Genomic DNA, 18,850 nt, shown 5'->3' on the forward strand with positions numbered 1-18,850 from the left:
TCAGACTATGCAGATGTGCCATTTATCAGGGTCCTAACTGAAATGGATATTTGCTGTCCATTAAGGATTATACTTGGTTTATGGTTCCTACATATTTAGGAAGTTGGTAGCTTCTGTTTTATTTTCCTTCCCCTATCTCTCTCTCTCTCTCTCTCTCGCTTGTTAGACTTTCCAGTGTTGTGTATGACACGCCTGGCTTAGAGAGGCATATTGGGATTTTGGGGGAGGATAGCAAGACTTTAATGCATGTTCATAAGGGAAGTATTAAATGAGCCTGTGGGCAGATATTGGAGATAATTAGGAACCACACAGAAGTGCTGCAGGCTTGGGGGATATTTGCTGGCTGCAGAACATTCCTAAGGGAAAGGAATTGCTCTGTAATTACAGGCAAGGTCATTGCAGTTACTTAAATGGAAAAGAAAGAGTGGGAGTTGGGACCCATTGAAGTTGGTTGAATGTAGTTAACAGGATACAGTTTTTCCATACTTTAAATAAATAATGGCTTCAGAGATCTCTGTCTTAATACATGGCATGTGATAATGACAGTAAAACTTTCAAGAGAGATAATTTACAACCATAAATGAAGAGAATTTCTCAGTCCTATTTCACTTTTTTTTTTTTTTTTTGGGTCCTCAAAAAAAAATTTGAATGGTACCTCGCTGGCATATAGGAAAATCTGCAGTGAGCTTCCTCTGGCCATGGGTTTTATTTTTAAATTTCTTTTCTTCTCTGAAGTTATCTGTGAATTTGACTTTCTCCCTTTGGTTTCACAAGTGGTTTTAGTCCATCTGTAATTGGTTGAAAGCGCAATCTCCCTATTATACCATTTGTCAGTTACTGGGTGAGCTGTGCTTTAGATGCCTTTGGAGTCCCTCTTGAGTGAACCCCTCAGGTGACAGGCTTCACTTCTCTCCAGGGTGGAATCCTGCGTTTTAACCATCTTAGGCTGGATCTCTGGGTTGGGTTGCAGCTCCTCTGTTTTCCAACCATGTTACCAGACCCCAGCTGTATTTGGCATCTTCCATCCAGGAGCCTTTGAACAGTGACTGATTAAAGTGACTCAGAACAGACCTTTCAAAACAAGTGACTTGTTTATTCACACAAAGGTACATAGCCATTAGAGAGAAGGGTTAAAAAAACAAAAACCTATACACATCTGGTCTTAGTTAGACTTTATCCTTTCATAGCAAGTTTAGGTCAATTCTGCTTAACCCAGATGTTTCTACTTCTGGGCAGGGAGAGACAGACTGGCTTCCTGCATTTTTTGTGTCACTCCTGCAGTGCCTCACTCAATCAGTTGCTGCCTACTCATAAACCCCCTTCCTCTCTAGAAGTGGGTTTTTAATGGTTAAGAACATAATACTTATTCCTGCCATGAATGCAGGGGACTGGACTAGATGACCGCTCGAGGTCCCTTCCCTGGTCTATGATTCTATAATAATGACTATACTGGGTTGGAAGTATCCTATCTTCCAACATGGATGGTGCCAGATGCTTCAGGGAATGAACAGATCAGGGCAGTTATTGCGTGATCCATCCCTTGTCATATAGTCTGAGCTGCTGGCAGTCAGATTTAGGGGCACCCAGAGCATGGGGTTGCATCCCTGACCATACTGGCTAATAACCAATGATGGACCTATCCTGCATGAACTTATCTAATTCTTGTTTGAAATCAGTTAAATTTTTGGTCTTCACAGCATCCCGTGACAATAAGTTCCATAGGCTGACTGTGTGTTGTATGAATAATTACTTCATTATGTTTGTTTTTAAACCTGCTTCCTATTAATTTCATTGGGTGACCCCTAGTTCTTGTGGTACATGAAGAGGTAAATAATACTTCCCTATTCACTTTCTCCACAACATTCATGATTTTATAGACCTCTGTCATATCCCCTCTGTCGTCTCGTTTCCAGGGTGAACAGTCCCAGCCTTTTTAATTTCTCCTCTTATGGAAGTTGTTCCATACCCCTAATATATTTGTTGCCCTTCTCTGTACTTTTTCCAATTCTAATACATCTTTTATGAGAAGAGGCAACCAGAACTGCACGTAGTATTTCTGGAGTGGGCGTACCAGGGATCTGTGTAGTGACATTATATTTTCTTTATCTGTCCCTTTTGTGATGGTACCAAAAAACATCCTGTTGGCTTTTTTGACTGCCGCTTTGCACATTGAGCGGATGTTTTCAGAGAACCATCCATGATGATTCCAAAATCTCTTTCTTGAGGTTTAGTGCAGTGATTCCCAAACTTTTTATTAAAGTGACCCATCAACTTCTGTTTCTTTTTGGAGACCCACCGTTATCCTTGCTCTCCCTCGCCAGCCCAGCCTGACCCCCAAACCCCTGGCTTGGTTCCTCCCAGCCCGCTTGCTCTTGTTCTCCCAGGTCTGTCCCCTCCTGCAGTCCCAGTTGATCCCTCTTTCCTCATGGCTCAGCTGTGATCAGTACCAGGCTGCTGAACGTCTACTTGTTGACTCTGACTGCTTTTTTCAGGTTGCTCCTGCTGCCTGGATCCTGCTGTCGCTTCTCCTGGGCAGTGGTGTGGGAGCTGGGCTGCAGCAGCAGGAAGGAGGCAGCTGGAACCAGTGAGCAGTCTGTCCCTGCCCTGCATGTGCCCTGAGGGTGCTTCTTCCAGGCTGCTGCTACTTGATTCCACTTCCTATGCCCCTGCCTGCTACCCAGGGGAAGGGAGAGCATGGGGGTGGGGGAGGGAATTGCCTTCAGGGAACACATGACCCACATAGACCCTTCCTGCAACCCATTGATGGGTCATGACCTACTGTTTGGGAGAACACTTGTTCATTGTTTTGATCTTGGGGCCCATCCCTGGAAAAATAAGCCTGTTTAACCTGTCTGGAGCCAGGCAGGCAGGCATTTCCCAGTTAACAACCCACCATTGCTCTCTTGTTGTTTTCCTTGGAGGTAACATATCTCTAGTCATTGTTTCATTTCCTGCTGCTTTTTCCTAGCAGCTCCTTTCTATTTAAATCTGTGTAGTCAGACAGAATAACATCAAGCAGGTAAACTGAGGTACACGTAATCATAAAAATAATAGCTACTTCTCTCGTTTTCCACACCATACTTGGACTGTGCACTGAAAAACTGAATCATTCTTTGGTTTATAAAAATTATAAATAATACTACATCAAAGTGTGTGTGTGTGTGTGTGTGTGTGTGTGTGTGTGTGTGTGTGTGTGTGTGTGTGTATAGAGAGACGTCTTCCCTCCCATCCACCTCCACCCCTCAAATAACCAGGGGCAATAATAAGGCAATTCAACACATAAGGAATACTGATCATTAAATTTATCATTTTAGGTCTTCCAAAATGATCTTTTGGTTTGATTTTAATGTGTGTCAATATATTAGGGTGAGGTAGAATTTTTTCACTGCCCGTGATGTAAGGCTGCTGGTCATTTACTGATATCAACTGTTCATTTTTCCCAATTATGCTAATCACTGCACTTTGTGTGTTTTATCTGCATAATCATTGTACACTTACTTCCCTCTGCTAATACATATTGGCATCTACTAGCCAATCGAAGAGCACAGATTTGCATATGCCTTGTCTGGACATTTCTGAGAAACCACCATATACGTGAGAGGCCTTAATTGGCCTCTCAGAGTTGGTAAGACAGCTCCCACCAGTTTATGCTCTCTGTATGTGTGTGTATATATATATATATATATCTCCTCAATATTTATTCCACTCTATATGCATCCAAAGAAGTGGGCTGTAGTCCACGAAAGCTTATGCTCTAATAAATTTGTTAGTCTCTAAGGTGCCACAAGTACTCCTGTTCTTTTCACCATATACATCTCTCTAACTCTGATTTAGCTCCTGTACTTGGCTGTCTGTCTCATATCCCCGAATTTTCAGGCCATTTGCGAACAGTGAAGGTGCTGCCTCAGGCTACGTCTACACTAGCTCTTTTGTTGGTTGGGGTGTAGAAAAACACCTCCCCCCGACCAACATAAGTTTCACTGAAACAAGCTCTGGTGTGGATAATACTATATTGGCAGGAGCACTCTCTCTTGCTAGCATAGAGTGGCTACACGGAAGACCTTACAGCACCACAGCTGTAAGGTCTGTAGTGTAGACACAGCCTTAGTAGAAAGAGGAAGAAACCTCTCAAATTTACCCGAAAGAAGAAAAAAGTATACTAGTAGAAAGCAAAGAAATGGGTCTGGCAGACTACTAAGGGAAAGTGTAACACACAAACTAGAAATCAAGCATCATTAACCTCCCTCCTCCTGCTGTATTCCCTTCCCTTTCCACAGGCTAACGAAGTTCTTGTCCCCAGATATTTGTGTTTTCATTGTTTTGTTTAGAATCCCCATTCACTCCCAAGTAAACTACAAAACAGTGTTTATATATAATTTATTTATTTATTTTGCAGTTATGTTGGGACTTGTGCTGCAACATAATGGGAGGCAAGTAGAGGAGAAGTCATGAAATAAGTGAGGCGAGTGATCAAGGGGAGATAATTAAAGGGAATGTGTGAAAAAGAAATGTATTAGGGCTGGTTGGAAAAAGAGATGTCTATTTGCAAGAAAATATACCTTTTTCATAAAAAAAATTCTAAATTAGTTTTCAATTTTATTGTCTTGTTGGTCTTAAATGTTACCTTTTTAGGCTTCAATTAATTTTATTGAATTTTTCTTTTTAAATGTGAATATGTCATATGTCATTGTAATAATATGATGGTTACTGTTAGCTCTTTAATAACTGTGACTTGGACTAAATAAACCCAGAAGCTGAAATCAATACCCTGATCTCCATTTTCTAAATGTACAGTAATTAGCCCAAGACATGGTTGTCACATCAAAAACAAGAAGCACCATCAAGTTACCATTTCTGTTAATAAACTTACCCTCTTGCGTGCTGTTAGATAGGTTTGTACTTGCTTGTTTCCATTAAGGACACCTCCATGGCTCAGTGGGATACTATATGATACAGTAGAACCTCAAAGATACGAACACCAGAATTTGGGACTGACTGGTCAACTGGACACCATGTGAAACCAGAAGTAACCAATCAGGCATCAGTGGAGACACCCCCCACCCCCCAAAAAAGACAAAGACTTACTGTACTGTGCCTGTATTGCAGCTTAAAGGTAGGCACATCTGGGCTGCCTGTCCCCACCCCTGCTCCCACCCCCATGCATGGGGCACCCATTTACAGCTAGGAGTTGAAGATGCTGAGATTCGCAGGCAAAGCTGTGAGCCCCCACTGCCAGCCCAAGGCAGCTAGAGCAGGAACAGCACTGGGGTCTGCGCTGCTTTCCTGTAAGCCTTGGGTGCTGTTTTCACCCCCCTCTTCCCCGAACGGGGGTGGGTGCTGTTTTTCTTTCTCTCTCTCTCTCTCTCTCTCTCACTCACATACTCCCCCTCCCAGCAGGGGTGTGAGTAAGAGTGTAACACAGCTGTTTTCTTCACACACATTTCTCCCTCCCGCCCACACATCCCTGGGTTGTGGGTGGCGGGGGGGGACAAGCAACTGGGAAGGAAGCTGGCTAGCTGCCTCTGGAACTTTGAAAAGGTTGGGTGCTATGTTTTGAGAACCCTTTGTTCAAATGGCCTAAAATTTTCCTCATGAAGTCTGCCATGCCAGATTTCAAGCCTATTTATCTGCGTATGCAGAGGTTAGATGCCGTATAAAACTAGTTTTTTAAGAGAAATGTAGCTGCAACATTAATTATGGAGAGGTTATCTTTGCTCCAGAATGTACAATGTAAGCAAATTAGTGCTGCCCTGAGAACTGTAAGATGTCATTTCTTGCCTTCTCTGTGTTAGAAATCTAACTTTAACATTGTATTAACTTAGTCTCTTCTAATTTATAATTTGAATGTCGCTGTTACAGTGACTATACACAGCATTATAGGCAAGGAGGTGGTAATGCTGCCCATTAATTAAGGTTGTTCAACACTTCCTGTTCTATAACCCTGTTTTCAGTTGCTTATAGTTGTGCCAAGCTTTATCTGTTAGGGCCAAAATTTTTCATGCTGGGTGTCTGCCTCAGGCTGAATATTTCTGGAAAATTTCAGCTAAAACAGTTGAACCTTTCCTAAGAAATGCATTGTTTTGCCCTTGTATTTAAAAAAAAAAAATGTTTTGATGACCTTTTCTTTAAGGAGCTCTGGTGTCTCCAAGCTTTGGAACAAGGACTTGAAATTTGGCAGGAGGCTTGCCTTTGTTAGGGTTGTGTGTTTTGCCATCCTCATGAAAATGCACTTGATTTTCATTGCCCAAACTGAGAGAAATTAAATATATAAATGAAACATAAATTGATTTAAAAAAAACCCCATTGTTTTAATAATCTAATGTTAATAACAAGAAGTTTTGATTCCTTTAAAGAAATCTACTTAACCTGATATTCTTTTAAGTGAACACACTGTGGCCTGAATCCTGCATTCCTTGTGATTGAGCCCTGCCAGTCCCCATTGTGTAAAGGCCTGGATTGTATCCTGTTTTTGTAATGAAGGGTTGTAAGAAATTCTGTGGATCTGTGATGTGTTTCTTCACACTGAGATTGTGAAGGGAATTCTTACAAGCTGCTGTTGCATTGGATTCTTGAGAAAATTAGCATGGCAGGAAGAGAATTCGATCAGGTTTGAGGATCCTGGAATCTGATGGCCTGACTTTCAAAGATGTTGAGAATTTGCAGCTCGTATTGTGTTCAGAAATTCAGGCCACGAATCTTTTTGTTTAGCAGCTATAGTTTTAAGAATACCATGCATTCCCTTTAATTCTCTTTCTGTGTACTTTTCCATATCTTTTTGCCTCATCTTAAGAGACTTAGGCCTGGTCAACACTTGAAAATTAGGTCGGTTTAATGACATTGGTCGGGGTGTGAAAAACCCACACCTCTGAGTGGCGTAGTTAAGCTGACCTAAGTCCTTGTGTAGACAGCGCTAGGTCGACAGAAGAATTCTTCCATCGTCCTAGCTACTGCTTCTCAAGGAGGTGGATTACCGATGCCGACGGAAGAATTTCTCCCTTTGGAGTAGGTAGTCTCTACACTGAGGAGGTAGTGTTTTAAGTGTAAACAAGCTCTTACTTTGAAGCCCTACAAGTTGGGAGCTGTGAAATGTAAAGTGGTGTTGAGCTCGCTGCAGTATCCATGCACTTGGCTGTGCATGACTTCTTTGTGTTGACAAAAGAGAGAGAGCTTGATGAAAGATGCATGAGAGGAAGTGAATATTTTTCTGGGTGTCCAACTCTGCTTAATACTGATAGTTTGTACAAGTTAATGGAAGCAATTGGGAGATAGAAATGCTCAGTAGTTTGGCCCTAAAAAAGGAAAGAAAAGCCAGATCTTGATGTTAAAATCTTTATTTACTCTTAGAAAGGAGAGAGAGACACAAGACGTTCATGAAGTGCTAAAGTGGCCCAACAAATTCAAGTGGAGAAAATATTGGACTTCGCTTTTCCCTCCCCAGTCTGATGACTGTAGATGTTTCGCTGGGTAACTGTAGATGTTACATCATCACCATGAGACTCACAGTATCCGAGACTTTGTTAGGGAGGGAGCCAGAGGGAAGGTACAAATATTCAATTACACTTCTACCACACCTGCTAGTGCTAGAAAGTATAAATATTTTCAGGACCAGTAAACTTTTCTAGGCACTGATGTTTGACCAGGATGAGAGAAAGTACTTTGAGACCAAAGATGAAAATCTCTAGCTGGAGTACATGCTGTGGCTTTTTATTATAGATGGAACAAGTAGTGATTCTTATAGTTAAGGATACCCAACACTTTCCAATGTGAGACCCTGTTTTCAGTTGCTTATATATTTAAACATTTGTAGTGAAATTTTCCATGCTGGCGTCTGCCTGCAGCTGAATATTTGGAAAGGTTCAGCTGAAACAGTTGAGCCATTTTGGAGAATGAGGTTAGGGAAAAAAGCTTTCCTCCCCTAATCTTTAAAAATTAATTAAATAAAAAACCCACCACCAACACAAAAAAAAAAACCAACTCAGATTCTTACAGCTGTTCCACTGAGCCATTGTAGCACCTCAGTACTTTGGAACAGAGACTTAAAATTCAGCATCAGGGTGACTTTACTGTCAGGGATTTCTGTGCTCCTGAAAAATTTCCAAAATTTTGGTCTCCTATGAGCATCTGAAAAGTCACTGATCTTACATACTGAGTAGAGACTTGGCGTTTGACAGCTAAATTCTCTGTCTGTATTGATCGTGTTCCAGCCCCTCATAGCTTCTATGTACGACCAGACTGCGTATGTATCATCCCCACAGAGCAGCTGAGCAAGCTCTATGCCCAGGGTGGCAGAGGCTGAGCAAGACTTACCCTGGAATTGCTCTTCTGGGCTACTGAGGCTCCAGGCACTGGAACTGAAAAAAGGGGCACTTCTGTGCTGTCAGTGTCCTCCCAGCTGGTTGGTGCCAAAGAAGAAGCTACCTGACTCAATGCTGAGAATTGAGGAATGAGGGAGGGGGAATAGGGATGAAATGTGTATGAGAGAATAGGAGCCATGGAGGAGAGGAAAGAGACCAAGAGTAGGAGCCAGGAAGGAAGGATGTGGTGGGAGCAGAAGGGTGCAGAGGGCAGAGACAGTAGGGTTGCTAACTTTCTAATCACACAAAACTGAACACCCCTGGCCCACCTTCTCTGAGGCCCCGCCCATGCCCTGCCCCTTTTCCGAGGCCCCCGCTCGCTCCATCCCTCCTCCCTCCATCGCTTGCTCTTCCCCCACTCTCACTCACTTTCACTGAGCTAGCGCAGGAGGTTGGGGCATGGTAGGGAGGTGAGGGCTCCGGCTGGGGGTGCAGGCTCTGGGGTGCAGGGAGGTGCTCTGGGCTGGGCCCGAGGGGTTTAGTGTGTGGGAGGGGGTGTGGGTGCTGGCTGGTGGTGTGGGCTCTGGGGTGGGGCTGGGGATGAGGAGTTTGGAGTGCAGGAGGGGGCTTAAAGCTGGGGCAGGGGGTTGGGATGCAGGGGGTTGAGGATTCCAACTGGGGGTGTGGGCTCAGGTCGGACTGGGAATGAGGGGTTTGAAGTGTGGGAAGGGACTCTGGGGTGGGGTTGGGGTGTGTGTATGTGGGGGTGAGGGTTCCAGATGGGGGTGGGGCAGGGGATGAGGGATTTGGAGTGAAGGAGGGGGCTCTGGGCTGGGCCAGGGGATTGGGGGGGGGGGAAGGGAGGGCTGGGGTTGGGGAGTGGACAGGTTGAGGGGGTTGGGGAACAGGAAGGGGCTCTGGGCTGGCCCAGGGGTTCAGGGAGCAGGGTCTTGGCAGCACTAACTGTGGCTCTGAGTAAGCGGTTGCCAGGCCCTGGCAGCATCTAGGCGCATGGGCAGCCAGGCGGCTGTGTGTGCTGCCTTCGTGCTAGGGTGACCAGATGTCTCGATTTTATAGGGACAGTCCCGATATTTGGGACTTTATCTTATATAGGTGCCTATTACCCCCCCACCCCCGTCCTGATTTTTCACACTTGCTGTCTGGTCACTCTATTTCACGCCCGTAGGTGCTGGGCCCCCGCAGCTCCCATTGGTCGTGGTTCCCAGTCAATGGGAGCTGCGGAGCTGGCCCTGGGGGTGGGGGCAGCGTGCAGAGCCTCCCTGGTTGACCCAGTGCCTAGGGACCGCAGGGACCTGGCAGTTGCTTCCGGGAGCCGCACAGAGCCATGGTAGGTATGGGGAGCCTTCCTTAGCCCCGGGTCCCTGCTGCGCCACCGACCAGACTTTTAATGGCTCGGTCGGTGGTGCTGACTGGAACCACCAGGGTCCCTTTTTGATTTGGCATTTCGGTTGAAAATGGACACCTGGCAACCCTAAGAGGGAATGATAGAGATAAGCAGGGGGGAGAGAGGCAGGAGCAGGGGAGTGGGCAATGGAGCTGAGTGAGTGTAATTAAAAACTGCATCACAATGCATACCTACAAAGGGGCTGAATGAAGGTCATGCAGGCAACCTGAGTTCTGGTGTTTCCTAACTTTTGAGTTAGAGAGAGAGAGAGAGAGAGAGTGTGTGTGTAATTCTGCTACACATAGATTTTATAGATAGACTTTCCTGCTACAGAAGTAACCACTGTTGTTAAAAAAAATGTACTTGAGTAATCACTTGTTGTATCCCCTTTGCAATTATTTCAGTTATTTTTATTTCTGCCTTGCAGTTCAACTGTTCCTTCTGCTTGATTTTCTAATGAAGTCAGAATCTTTTATATAACATTGGGCATGGGTTTGTAGCCATGGAAGAGATGATACAAAGTCAGCCTTGTTACTTAACTGTGGAATCAAATGGGAAAAACTATGGGGGAGCAGGGGAGTGAGTCATTTCAAAAAAACAAAACTATTAATTTTGGTAAGTAGCAGACAAAAAATTATATGAAAAACCTGTGCAAAGCTATGTATGCTTGTCTGTGGTTTTGAAAATCCCCTTTTAAAAACATGCTATTCATGCAGTTCAAACAATTGCTATCATAAGTGTTATTCGTGTCTCTGTTATTGATGTTTCAATGACACCCTTTGCAGCATATTAAAAGCAGTTCTGTTGTCTGCCAGTATGATCTGTTAAGACCTGCATCATAGTACAGGCCCCTGCTGTCAACTGAAGACAAGGCAAAGGGAATACTGTTGAATTTAAATCTGTTATCTGTTAGGAAGAGCCTGGCAGGGGATGCAACTAACAGCTCTGATTCATGATTTCAAGGATCAGGATTGTTTACAGTACAAGCAGAGAGTTTCTCTCTGAAGCCATTGCTTTCTAAATTCTGATTTGAGTTATTCTTCAATGCCAAGTTCATTCAGCATCTGGTTCAGGAGCACTGTAAATTGAGAAAACATAGTGGTTTTTTTTTGTTTTGTTTTTTTTAAATCCTTACCATGCTATTATGAAAAAAATGTTAGCAACCACCACTTTTAGACCAGTTGTTGCTAGGCAGGTTCTGGTACCGTCTTCCCGACTGGCATGAACAGACTATTTCCTAAGAAGCATGCTAGCTAAATTGTGTTGTAAACTACTCCACTTCCTCACCAGGTTGTCCAAGGCATGGATTTATAAACTCTTTGCCAGACACTGTTGACTCTCATGTATCTGTGCTAGACCCCATTAATGGCAATTGTTCTAAATGTGGTGTTAGCACAGTTTAGTGCAGTGGTTCTCAACCTATTTACCATTGTGGTCCACATATGCATAGGGTTGCCAGGCGTCCATTTTTTGACTGGAATGCCCGGTCGAAAAGGGAGCCCTCACCTCCCCCTGCACCCCAACCCCCTGTCCCAGTCCAGTGAAAGTGAGTGAGGGTGGGGAAGGGATGGGAGATGGAGTGAGTGGAGGGAGGGGGCCTTGGAGAAGGAGTACGGCGGGGCCTCAGAAGGGGCAGGGCAGGGGTGTTTGGTTTTGTGCAATTAGTTGGCAGCCCTACATATGTGGCCCACAATGTGTTACATGGGCCGCATCCAATGCTACCTGTGTCACCCTGAGGATGTTACGTGGGCCACAGTTCTGTGCTGATTGGGCCACCACTGACGCACAGGCCACGGGTTGAGAACCACTGGTTTAGTGTGTAGTGTAGGCAAGACTATCTTTGCAGCTGTAATACTTTCTTTAATGGAATACTGAACCAAAAAGAGGACAAAATTAGTGTAGACACTAACTTTTAAATGTATGTTAAACACATGCCTTTTATCTTATAGTTATGCTCATCTTTTATAAAACTGAATTTAATTGCTTGGTTCTCCCCCCCCCCCCCCCCCAATTCAAATGTATATTTGTTTGGTGGTATCTGACCCTTTTTAGTTCAAGACATCAGTTGTCTTTAAAACTCATGAATATTTACCCGAAGTTCTAGGCATCCTGTTTGGGGAATACTCGGATTTCCTGACAGGATTCAGTCCCAGTGGGACCAAATCACTCCTTCATTTTTGGAGGCAGATAAATGGAGTATTGTGCTATGTAGTTTATTGTGTGTCTCTTACAGGCGATACCTTTTTAAAAACCCTACTTCTGTCTCCTCTGCACTTACAAAAGAGTCATAGGATCTTTATTGTAAGAGTGGGAGTAAGCTTGTTCTTCCCCCCTTCTTCCCCCAAATGTCCCCTTTCCCCAACTGTGGTGTAGTATGCTGTGCAGTAGTTAATTGCTCCCTCTCCATTCCAGATCTGGTTGCATTTTATTAGGTTTTGGATGTGTGTAGACTGTGAAAATGTTTGTGATCCTTTGGAATGAAAAAAGCTATATACATATAAAATATTGAATCATAATGCTGAATCACCGCCACAATAGCTCTCATATATATCTCAAACAACATTGTTTTGCAGTCTTGTATTTACACTGTCTTTTTTGTGTGTGCTTTGTTTTACAGAATTGGAAGAATCCAGGATGTTAAGGCTTTGAAAAATAGACATCTTATTAGACTACCATAGTGAAGCTGAAAAGGTAGATGCAGTTCCAAGTACCAGGTTGAGTGACCTTGTGTACACCGTGTGTATGTATATACCCACATATTTCCATAGCCACGCTGACTTGTTCTTGCATGCTCCTGGGAGTTTCGCAATTGATGAAAATTAACTTAAGAACCAGATGGAGGAACTTGACAGCACAGGGATCAAGAGCCCATGGAAAGACACCTGCCACTAATGGTCCGCTTTCCACATGGTCTTCACGGGTGAAAAAGGTTTGCAAGAAGAGGAAGAAAGAACACCCTCTGCCACAGAACAAGCCTCACAAATACCTCCACAATCTAAAGGAATAATTGAGAGGCAGTGTGGGGAGGAAACTGACTTAGATATTGCAAAAGGAACAATGAACTGTCTTTGGCACATTTTTTTCATTGAGCTCAGTAAACTTTAATTGAGTTTAATGTACTGGACTAATAAATAGTGACCATTTATTGTGTGGTAATGACTGGAAGAAAGTAAGTTTAGAAACAATGGGACAAGTTTGGGCATTGAACTGACAAACCTCATCCTCTGTATTGAGTTAACCAGGTCATTGAACGTACTTTGTCCCTTCCTTTTCTTTTCTCTTTCTGCTTAGTATGGTATAAACTCATAAATGTTATTCATCTAAAACCATCAGAATACTACGTATGTTTCCTTCATGTACAGCTGCAAATGTGGTCTTTTGGAACTATGAATCTGAGCTCTAGACAAGCCTCAAGGAGGAAGGAGCCCATCAAACAAGGAAGGAAAATATCTAGGGAAATAGTGAAACTGGGAAGTCAGATTTCTAGTGCTGCTCCTCTTTTTTTTGTTTGTTGATTATTTTTCTTCCTTCCTCGAATCCTAGAAGGTTTGCAAATGAGTGCTTTCTTGACATGCTTTAATTTTGGCACTTGTTTTTGCACCAGGGTGAAAAGTCTGATTCTTTTGTAGCAGGAAAAAGGGAAAAGTAAAAGGAAAAACAGCCTGACGTGCAGCCCTATTCTGTAGGAGCGAGAATTTCATGGTTCACCTGAGGCAAACTTATCTGCTCTAAAAGCTTTAGAGGATTTTTGATTCTGCTAAATGAAAAGGGGTTTTCTTTTCCATGCCTGTGTGGCAGCGAGAAGTGGGAAAGCAGGCGAGATAGCATGATAAACAGTTCAGGTTGTGTTGGGTCTCTGGTGGAAAAAAGAGCTGCAATGAAAATAGGACTGTCTTTGGATTGCAAAAACCATTGAATCCACCGAGTAGATTAGTACCGAGAGGGATTTCCCATCTGGCCTGGCACGGTGGTGCCTGCACAAGCTCGGATCTGTTGTTTCGCACGGTTTGTGTGCCTTTTTTTCCCTTTATGCAATCTCTTTCAGCTTTAGCAGCAGAAATTCGCTTGGTGGAGAAGTTATGTCAGAGGGCAGCTTGGGAAAGATGAATGTCATATATATCTACATGTATATGTGTGTGCGTGTTTAAATTTCTGCGACTGAACTTTTGAAGAAAATCTGACTGGAGGAAATCTTAAAGCCTTAAGTTACTTGAAATCTACACATTTGCAACTCTTTGTCTCTGGAATTGCATTACGCTAAACTGGAATCTCAGGCTGTATAAAGATTATATCAAATTGAGCAAAAAGACGACTTACCACTTCTTGAGCGCCTCTTATGAAGTAGCTGTTTCTCCAAAGGATAAGTGCACCCTCACTCTAATGACTCAAAGACAAAAGGAACTTGATTTTTTTTTTAAGTGTTACTTTTTCTTAGCCAACTGCCATTGTCTTTTATAGAAGAATTTTTCACTATGCATTTGGTGGATATTTATAAACACTGATCCGTGTTCTCCCCTCCAATGATCTATCCCAGATCAGTCTTATCAATAAAAAAATAGATTTAAATTTTGTGCACTGGACATATTACTTTCTTATGTCAACAATTAAAGATAAAAAAAAGCATGTATGCAGCAGTGGAACATGGGCCTGTTCTCTGCAGCGATTCCAACATCCTCTGCCTCTCCTGGAAAGGTAGAGTTCCCAAAAGTGAGAAGGAGAAACCAGTGTGCAGGAGGCGGTACTATGAAGAAGGCTGGCTGGCAACAGGCAATGGCAGAGGAGTTGTCGGAGTGACTTTCACCTCCAGTCATTGTCGGAGAGACCGGAACACCCCGCAGAGAATCAACTTCAACCTGAGGGGACACAACAGCGAGGTAAGGGAACTACATTTCACATGTAAGGCTTAAATTTAAAGCTAGCCTCGGCCGCAGAAGTTAAATAGAGGATGCAGCATTTCTGCTTAAAATTTGGCATGACAGGGTTGGAGACTTGGGGCCTGAACCAAATCCCATTGGAGTCAGTGGAAGACTTTCCAGTGCCTTCAGTGGATTTTTGGATTAGGCCCATGGAGAGAAAAGGTCTTGGGACACTGCAGGGAATGAATTTATTTTTGTTTGCTCCTTTCTCCTCCTCTTCTCCCAGTGTATTTTAATCCCTAGGCTAGTTCAATAAATAGACTGTGGCGGATTTAAAGGCTGTGGTAGTGGTGCATTACATAATGTTAAACTCTTGCTTAGTAGCCTAGTGAAAAGGAAAGCTATTGAGGATGGAGCGTGGCTCTCTCCTAGAAACTACAAACCAAAGTGCCCTGCAGCAGGCTTGAGTGAGAGATGATGACTGGGGACTTCACAAAACACCCAACTGGTGGTGGAAGATAGATGGGTTGTCCAGAATCATGCAGAGATGCTCTGCGGTAATTTCATGTAATTCCAGGATGGAGAACATCACCCTTACTCTAATGGCCCTGGGATTTTTGCATTTATTTTTTGTTAAAGGGGTATTTTTGGTTGGTAAAGTTGGGAATGCACAACTGAAACACCACTCTTTCTGGCACTTATTTGTGCCACTTCATCCTGCCTCATGCAGTCCCTGCTGGGGAAATGGCATGGCATGGGCCACTGATGCCCAAGGGTGGGTACAAAGAGTGGAGTGTAAAGTGTTGAGAGCTTTTGATTATAGATTAATCCTGTTTTTTGATTAGGTAACAGCAGGAAGTGTCCACTGGCTAATATCTGCTGGAATTGGAAACTCCACTCTACAGTACAGTTCCACCTAACAAATTATTTCCTATATCTAAAATCCAAGATATTATACTATTTTAACTGTTCTTAGTGATACTTGTTAACTTTAGCTCTAATATGCACTGCTCTTTTGACAGAAGTGTCTTCGAAGATTGAACTCACATAATCTTTTGTGCTTATTAGTGTGTAAAGGTGAATGACTATGTTCTTTTAAATACAAGTTAAAAGATTTAAGATTGTAAATCATTAACACATGTAGAGATGGGGGCTGAACCATAAAGTCTGGAGCAAGTCTGGGGGGTGTTTGTATCCAGGATTTTGGTTTGAGGCCCATAGCTCTCTCTGTGTGCTCATGCATATGGCCTTCAATTACAAATATGTTTTATATTTTTAACATGTTGTATGAAAAGCACTTCTACTACCCACGTTTTCTCCTTCTCCATCTTTCTTCTGAGTTGTCCCCTGCTGCACAAAGGGTACACTTGAAACAGTGCAGGACATTGTATTTTGTGGACAGTGAAGTCCAGTTGTTCAAGAGCAAATGTGGAAACCTGGGACTAGGCCTTGATCTGTACCAGTATAATGAATAACACACTTCTCCCCTCCTCCTCCTCCATTCCTTTGGCCATTTTTCCTTTGTTTACCCAAGTGGCTGTGGTGGAGTATTTTCTTTCTGGGTCTCTGGGCTGTTTGACTTTGATTGTAGCTGTAGTAACAGTAGCACATTCTCCCAATTACCTGTAATTGGGCACTACAGAATCTCACAAATAAAATTAACATGTTTTCTTTGTAATTTTTCTTATTTGGGATCTTAAACATGTTGGGCCCGGTTTGCCTTTGGGTTTGTGCTTGTGCAAATAATGGCAGAGATCTCTGGTGCTGGAAATTGAGCAAATGACCAGGTTCTGGGAGTGCATATAGTCCATAGCTCCATTCAGGGCCGTCCGGGGTGGGGAAGTGGGGCAATTTGCCCCAGGCCCCACAGGGGCCCTGCGAGCCCTGGCCGAGAATCCCTTTCCTGGCTATAGGCACCTTTTTAATTTTTACTCACCCGGCGGCGGTCCGGGTCTTCGGCGGCATTGTGGCGGCGGGGGGCCCTTCAGTCACTCCAGGTCTTCGGCGGCATTTTGGTGGTGGATCCTTCAGTGCTGCTGAAGATGCGGAGCGAGTGAAGACCCACCGCTGCCGCAGACTCAGAGCGCTGCCCGGTGAATACAAGTGCCACAGCGGGTGGCGCCTTTTTTTATGTCTGCTCCCCCGTTTTGCCCCTGAATCCTCTAGGCGGCCCTGGCTCCATTTCTATGTTTAGAGTTACAAAACGGGGCAGAGCAGCACTAGAAGTGCCTGGTCCTAACCGGAATCTAGGAAGAAAGTGGCTTTGGGCAGCTAGGATTCTGTTGATTCAGTGGCTGTCATTAGAAGCTCTTGCTGGCCTAGTACCCCGAATGCTAGTGTAACGAAAGCTGCCTCTCTGGGCTTGGCTAGCATGGGAACTTCTGTGCCAGATTTGCTGCATTTGGCCTTCTTTAATTTTACTCTATTGGAAAATTCTATCTAATTTCCTAGGGATAAAACCAATAGGGCTCTACAGATATTATCCTAAAAAGCTATAGGATAGAATGGAGAATGAGAACTTTACTATAGTAGGTTGTGTTTTTTTTAGGGTTTTTTACCTAGCCTACAGCAGGACTATACTACTCTATTAAATTATATAGGATGATTCAAAAATATTTATAGAAAATAACTTTTCTATCAAGTTAGACTTCTTTAGTTCCACTTTTTAAATAAATGAAATTGTTAAACCATGGAAATACCCCAAATATTCACATCTTTAATATACACTTATGAAACATTTGGAATAAATTTTAATTGCAAGATTTTACTTCAATTGATGTATGGCAATAAGTAGTATGAAACCTTCTGCAAAAGAGGTTTCCCAAGTATACAAGTAGGATTGAGGGTGCAAGCTGTGACATTAACCCTGCCTTGTGGGGTGTTTGGAAATCTCTCAGCTCCAAGATGTTTTCTTCTCTTTCCTCGTTTTTATGCTATCATCCTTTCTCTTCCCTCCCCCTTACACAGTGAGCTGACTGCTGACTTTGGAGGCATATCCTACTGTGTACGTGTATCTCTAATTAAACCTACAACTGATGCACAAAGTGTGTGTGATGGGAAGGGATTGACTTCAAGTTTAAGCCTCTAATACATAGGCATGGTTATTGGGAATTCCCTTGTCCAGCCCTTTGGGTATCATCTTGTCCCTTGATGGTGGTGATAGGCATTTTTCTAGATACTCCCATTGGGATAAAGCTAGTGCTGTATGTCAAGTTTGTTGTCTTCCTGACATGCACTGCTGCTTTAATATTATGCACTGAATTATAAATGTATGGATTCCTGTAATGAATAGAGTGTAGGAGGTGAAAACCTACATAGACAAATGCTATTGATTTGGGTATAATTAATTTCAACAATGTATTATTGGCACAGCAAATGACCCAAAGTTTCAATTCTGAGGCTTTTTATTTAGGGAGTGGAGTGTAGAGAAAGTAAATATAATAGTGTGCTTTGGGGGAGCACATGAGACCGTTGCTAAATGAATAGAGGGACTGGATACCATTGCTGTGTTTTTTTGAGATATTTTTGATGATCATTGAAAATGTTCATTTGAAAACCTGCTTTTTTTGTATCCAGTGTTCTCTTTCTGATTGTCCTAACATTCCTGTTAGTGACGAGAGTGACTACCAGGGGAGAGTCTCCAGTAACAGGTTACTGACGTGCATAGAGTGGTGGCTGATTTACTCACTGCTTAAATGACTCATGGAATCAAACAACAATTGGGTATGGAAAGGCTCTTTGGTGTGAGCCGTGGCTGTGTTTTATACATTTTCTACTGTAAGGTAACTGGAGATTTAAGGATAATTGTTAGAATTTGAAACTGCAGAGTGGCTGCCATCTTACTCTGTCTAGCAGATGCATAAGAAAAAAGTATATAATGAAATAGCCTGGTCCCATTTATTTTGTTTCAGAAGTCAGCATGTGCAAATGGTCTGTTTTGTGACAGCTTTTGTTACCTTGGGATAAAGGTTACGGGCCTGATTCTCACTTACTCCAGGCTCCTGGACACTACTCTGGTACTACAAAGGGAACTTAAAATGGACAGACATGTAATGTATTAAAGAAACAGAAAGGAATTAATGGTGAGATTTTTCTGGATTGCTCAGTGTTAACCTAACTCAGCTCCCATTGACTTGTGGGAGTTTTACCATTGACTTTGGTAGGAGCAGTGTTAGGCCAACTCTGAGCACTTCAGAAAATCCTATCCTTACTTTTGTTTCTATAGTAAATTAAGGGCCAAGGGTGAAATCCTGGCATCATTTAATTCAGTGGCAAAACTGCCATTGATTTCAGTG

General features: G+C 43.1%; 1 protein-coding gene across 8 annotated transcripts in view; it reads left to right on the forward strand.

Moving 5' to 3' along the window:
- Positions 1-18,850, forward strand: part of TULP4 (TUB like protein 4) — a 265,339-nt gene that overhangs the window by 33,971 nt on the left and 212,518 nt on the right. For 6 of the 8 annotated variants that reach the window (XR_010599732.1, XR_010599733.1, XM_065588891.1 and 3 more), the window contains exon 2: positions 12,317-14,573. The exons of 1 other annotated variant lie outside the window; for it this stretch is intronic. Coding sequence is in view for 5 of the 7 variants with exons in the window: in XM_065588891.1 (XP_065444963.1) it covers positions 14,322-14,573 (252 nt within the window). In the remaining 2 variants the exon portion in view is untranslated. Of the gene's footprint in view, positions 1-2,355; positions 5,114-12,316; positions 14,574-18,850 lie in introns of those variants that run through there. One more of the 8 variants, XM_065588893.1, reaches the window with a different exon arrangement.

The sequence above is a fragment of the Chrysemys picta genome, chromosome 3 (genome assembly GCF_011386835.1).
Source record: "Chrysemys picta bellii isolate R12L10 chromosome 3, ASM1138683v2, whole genome shotgun sequence".
Lineage (NCBI taxonomy): Eukaryota > Metazoa > Chordata > Testudines > Emydidae > Chrysemys > Chrysemys picta.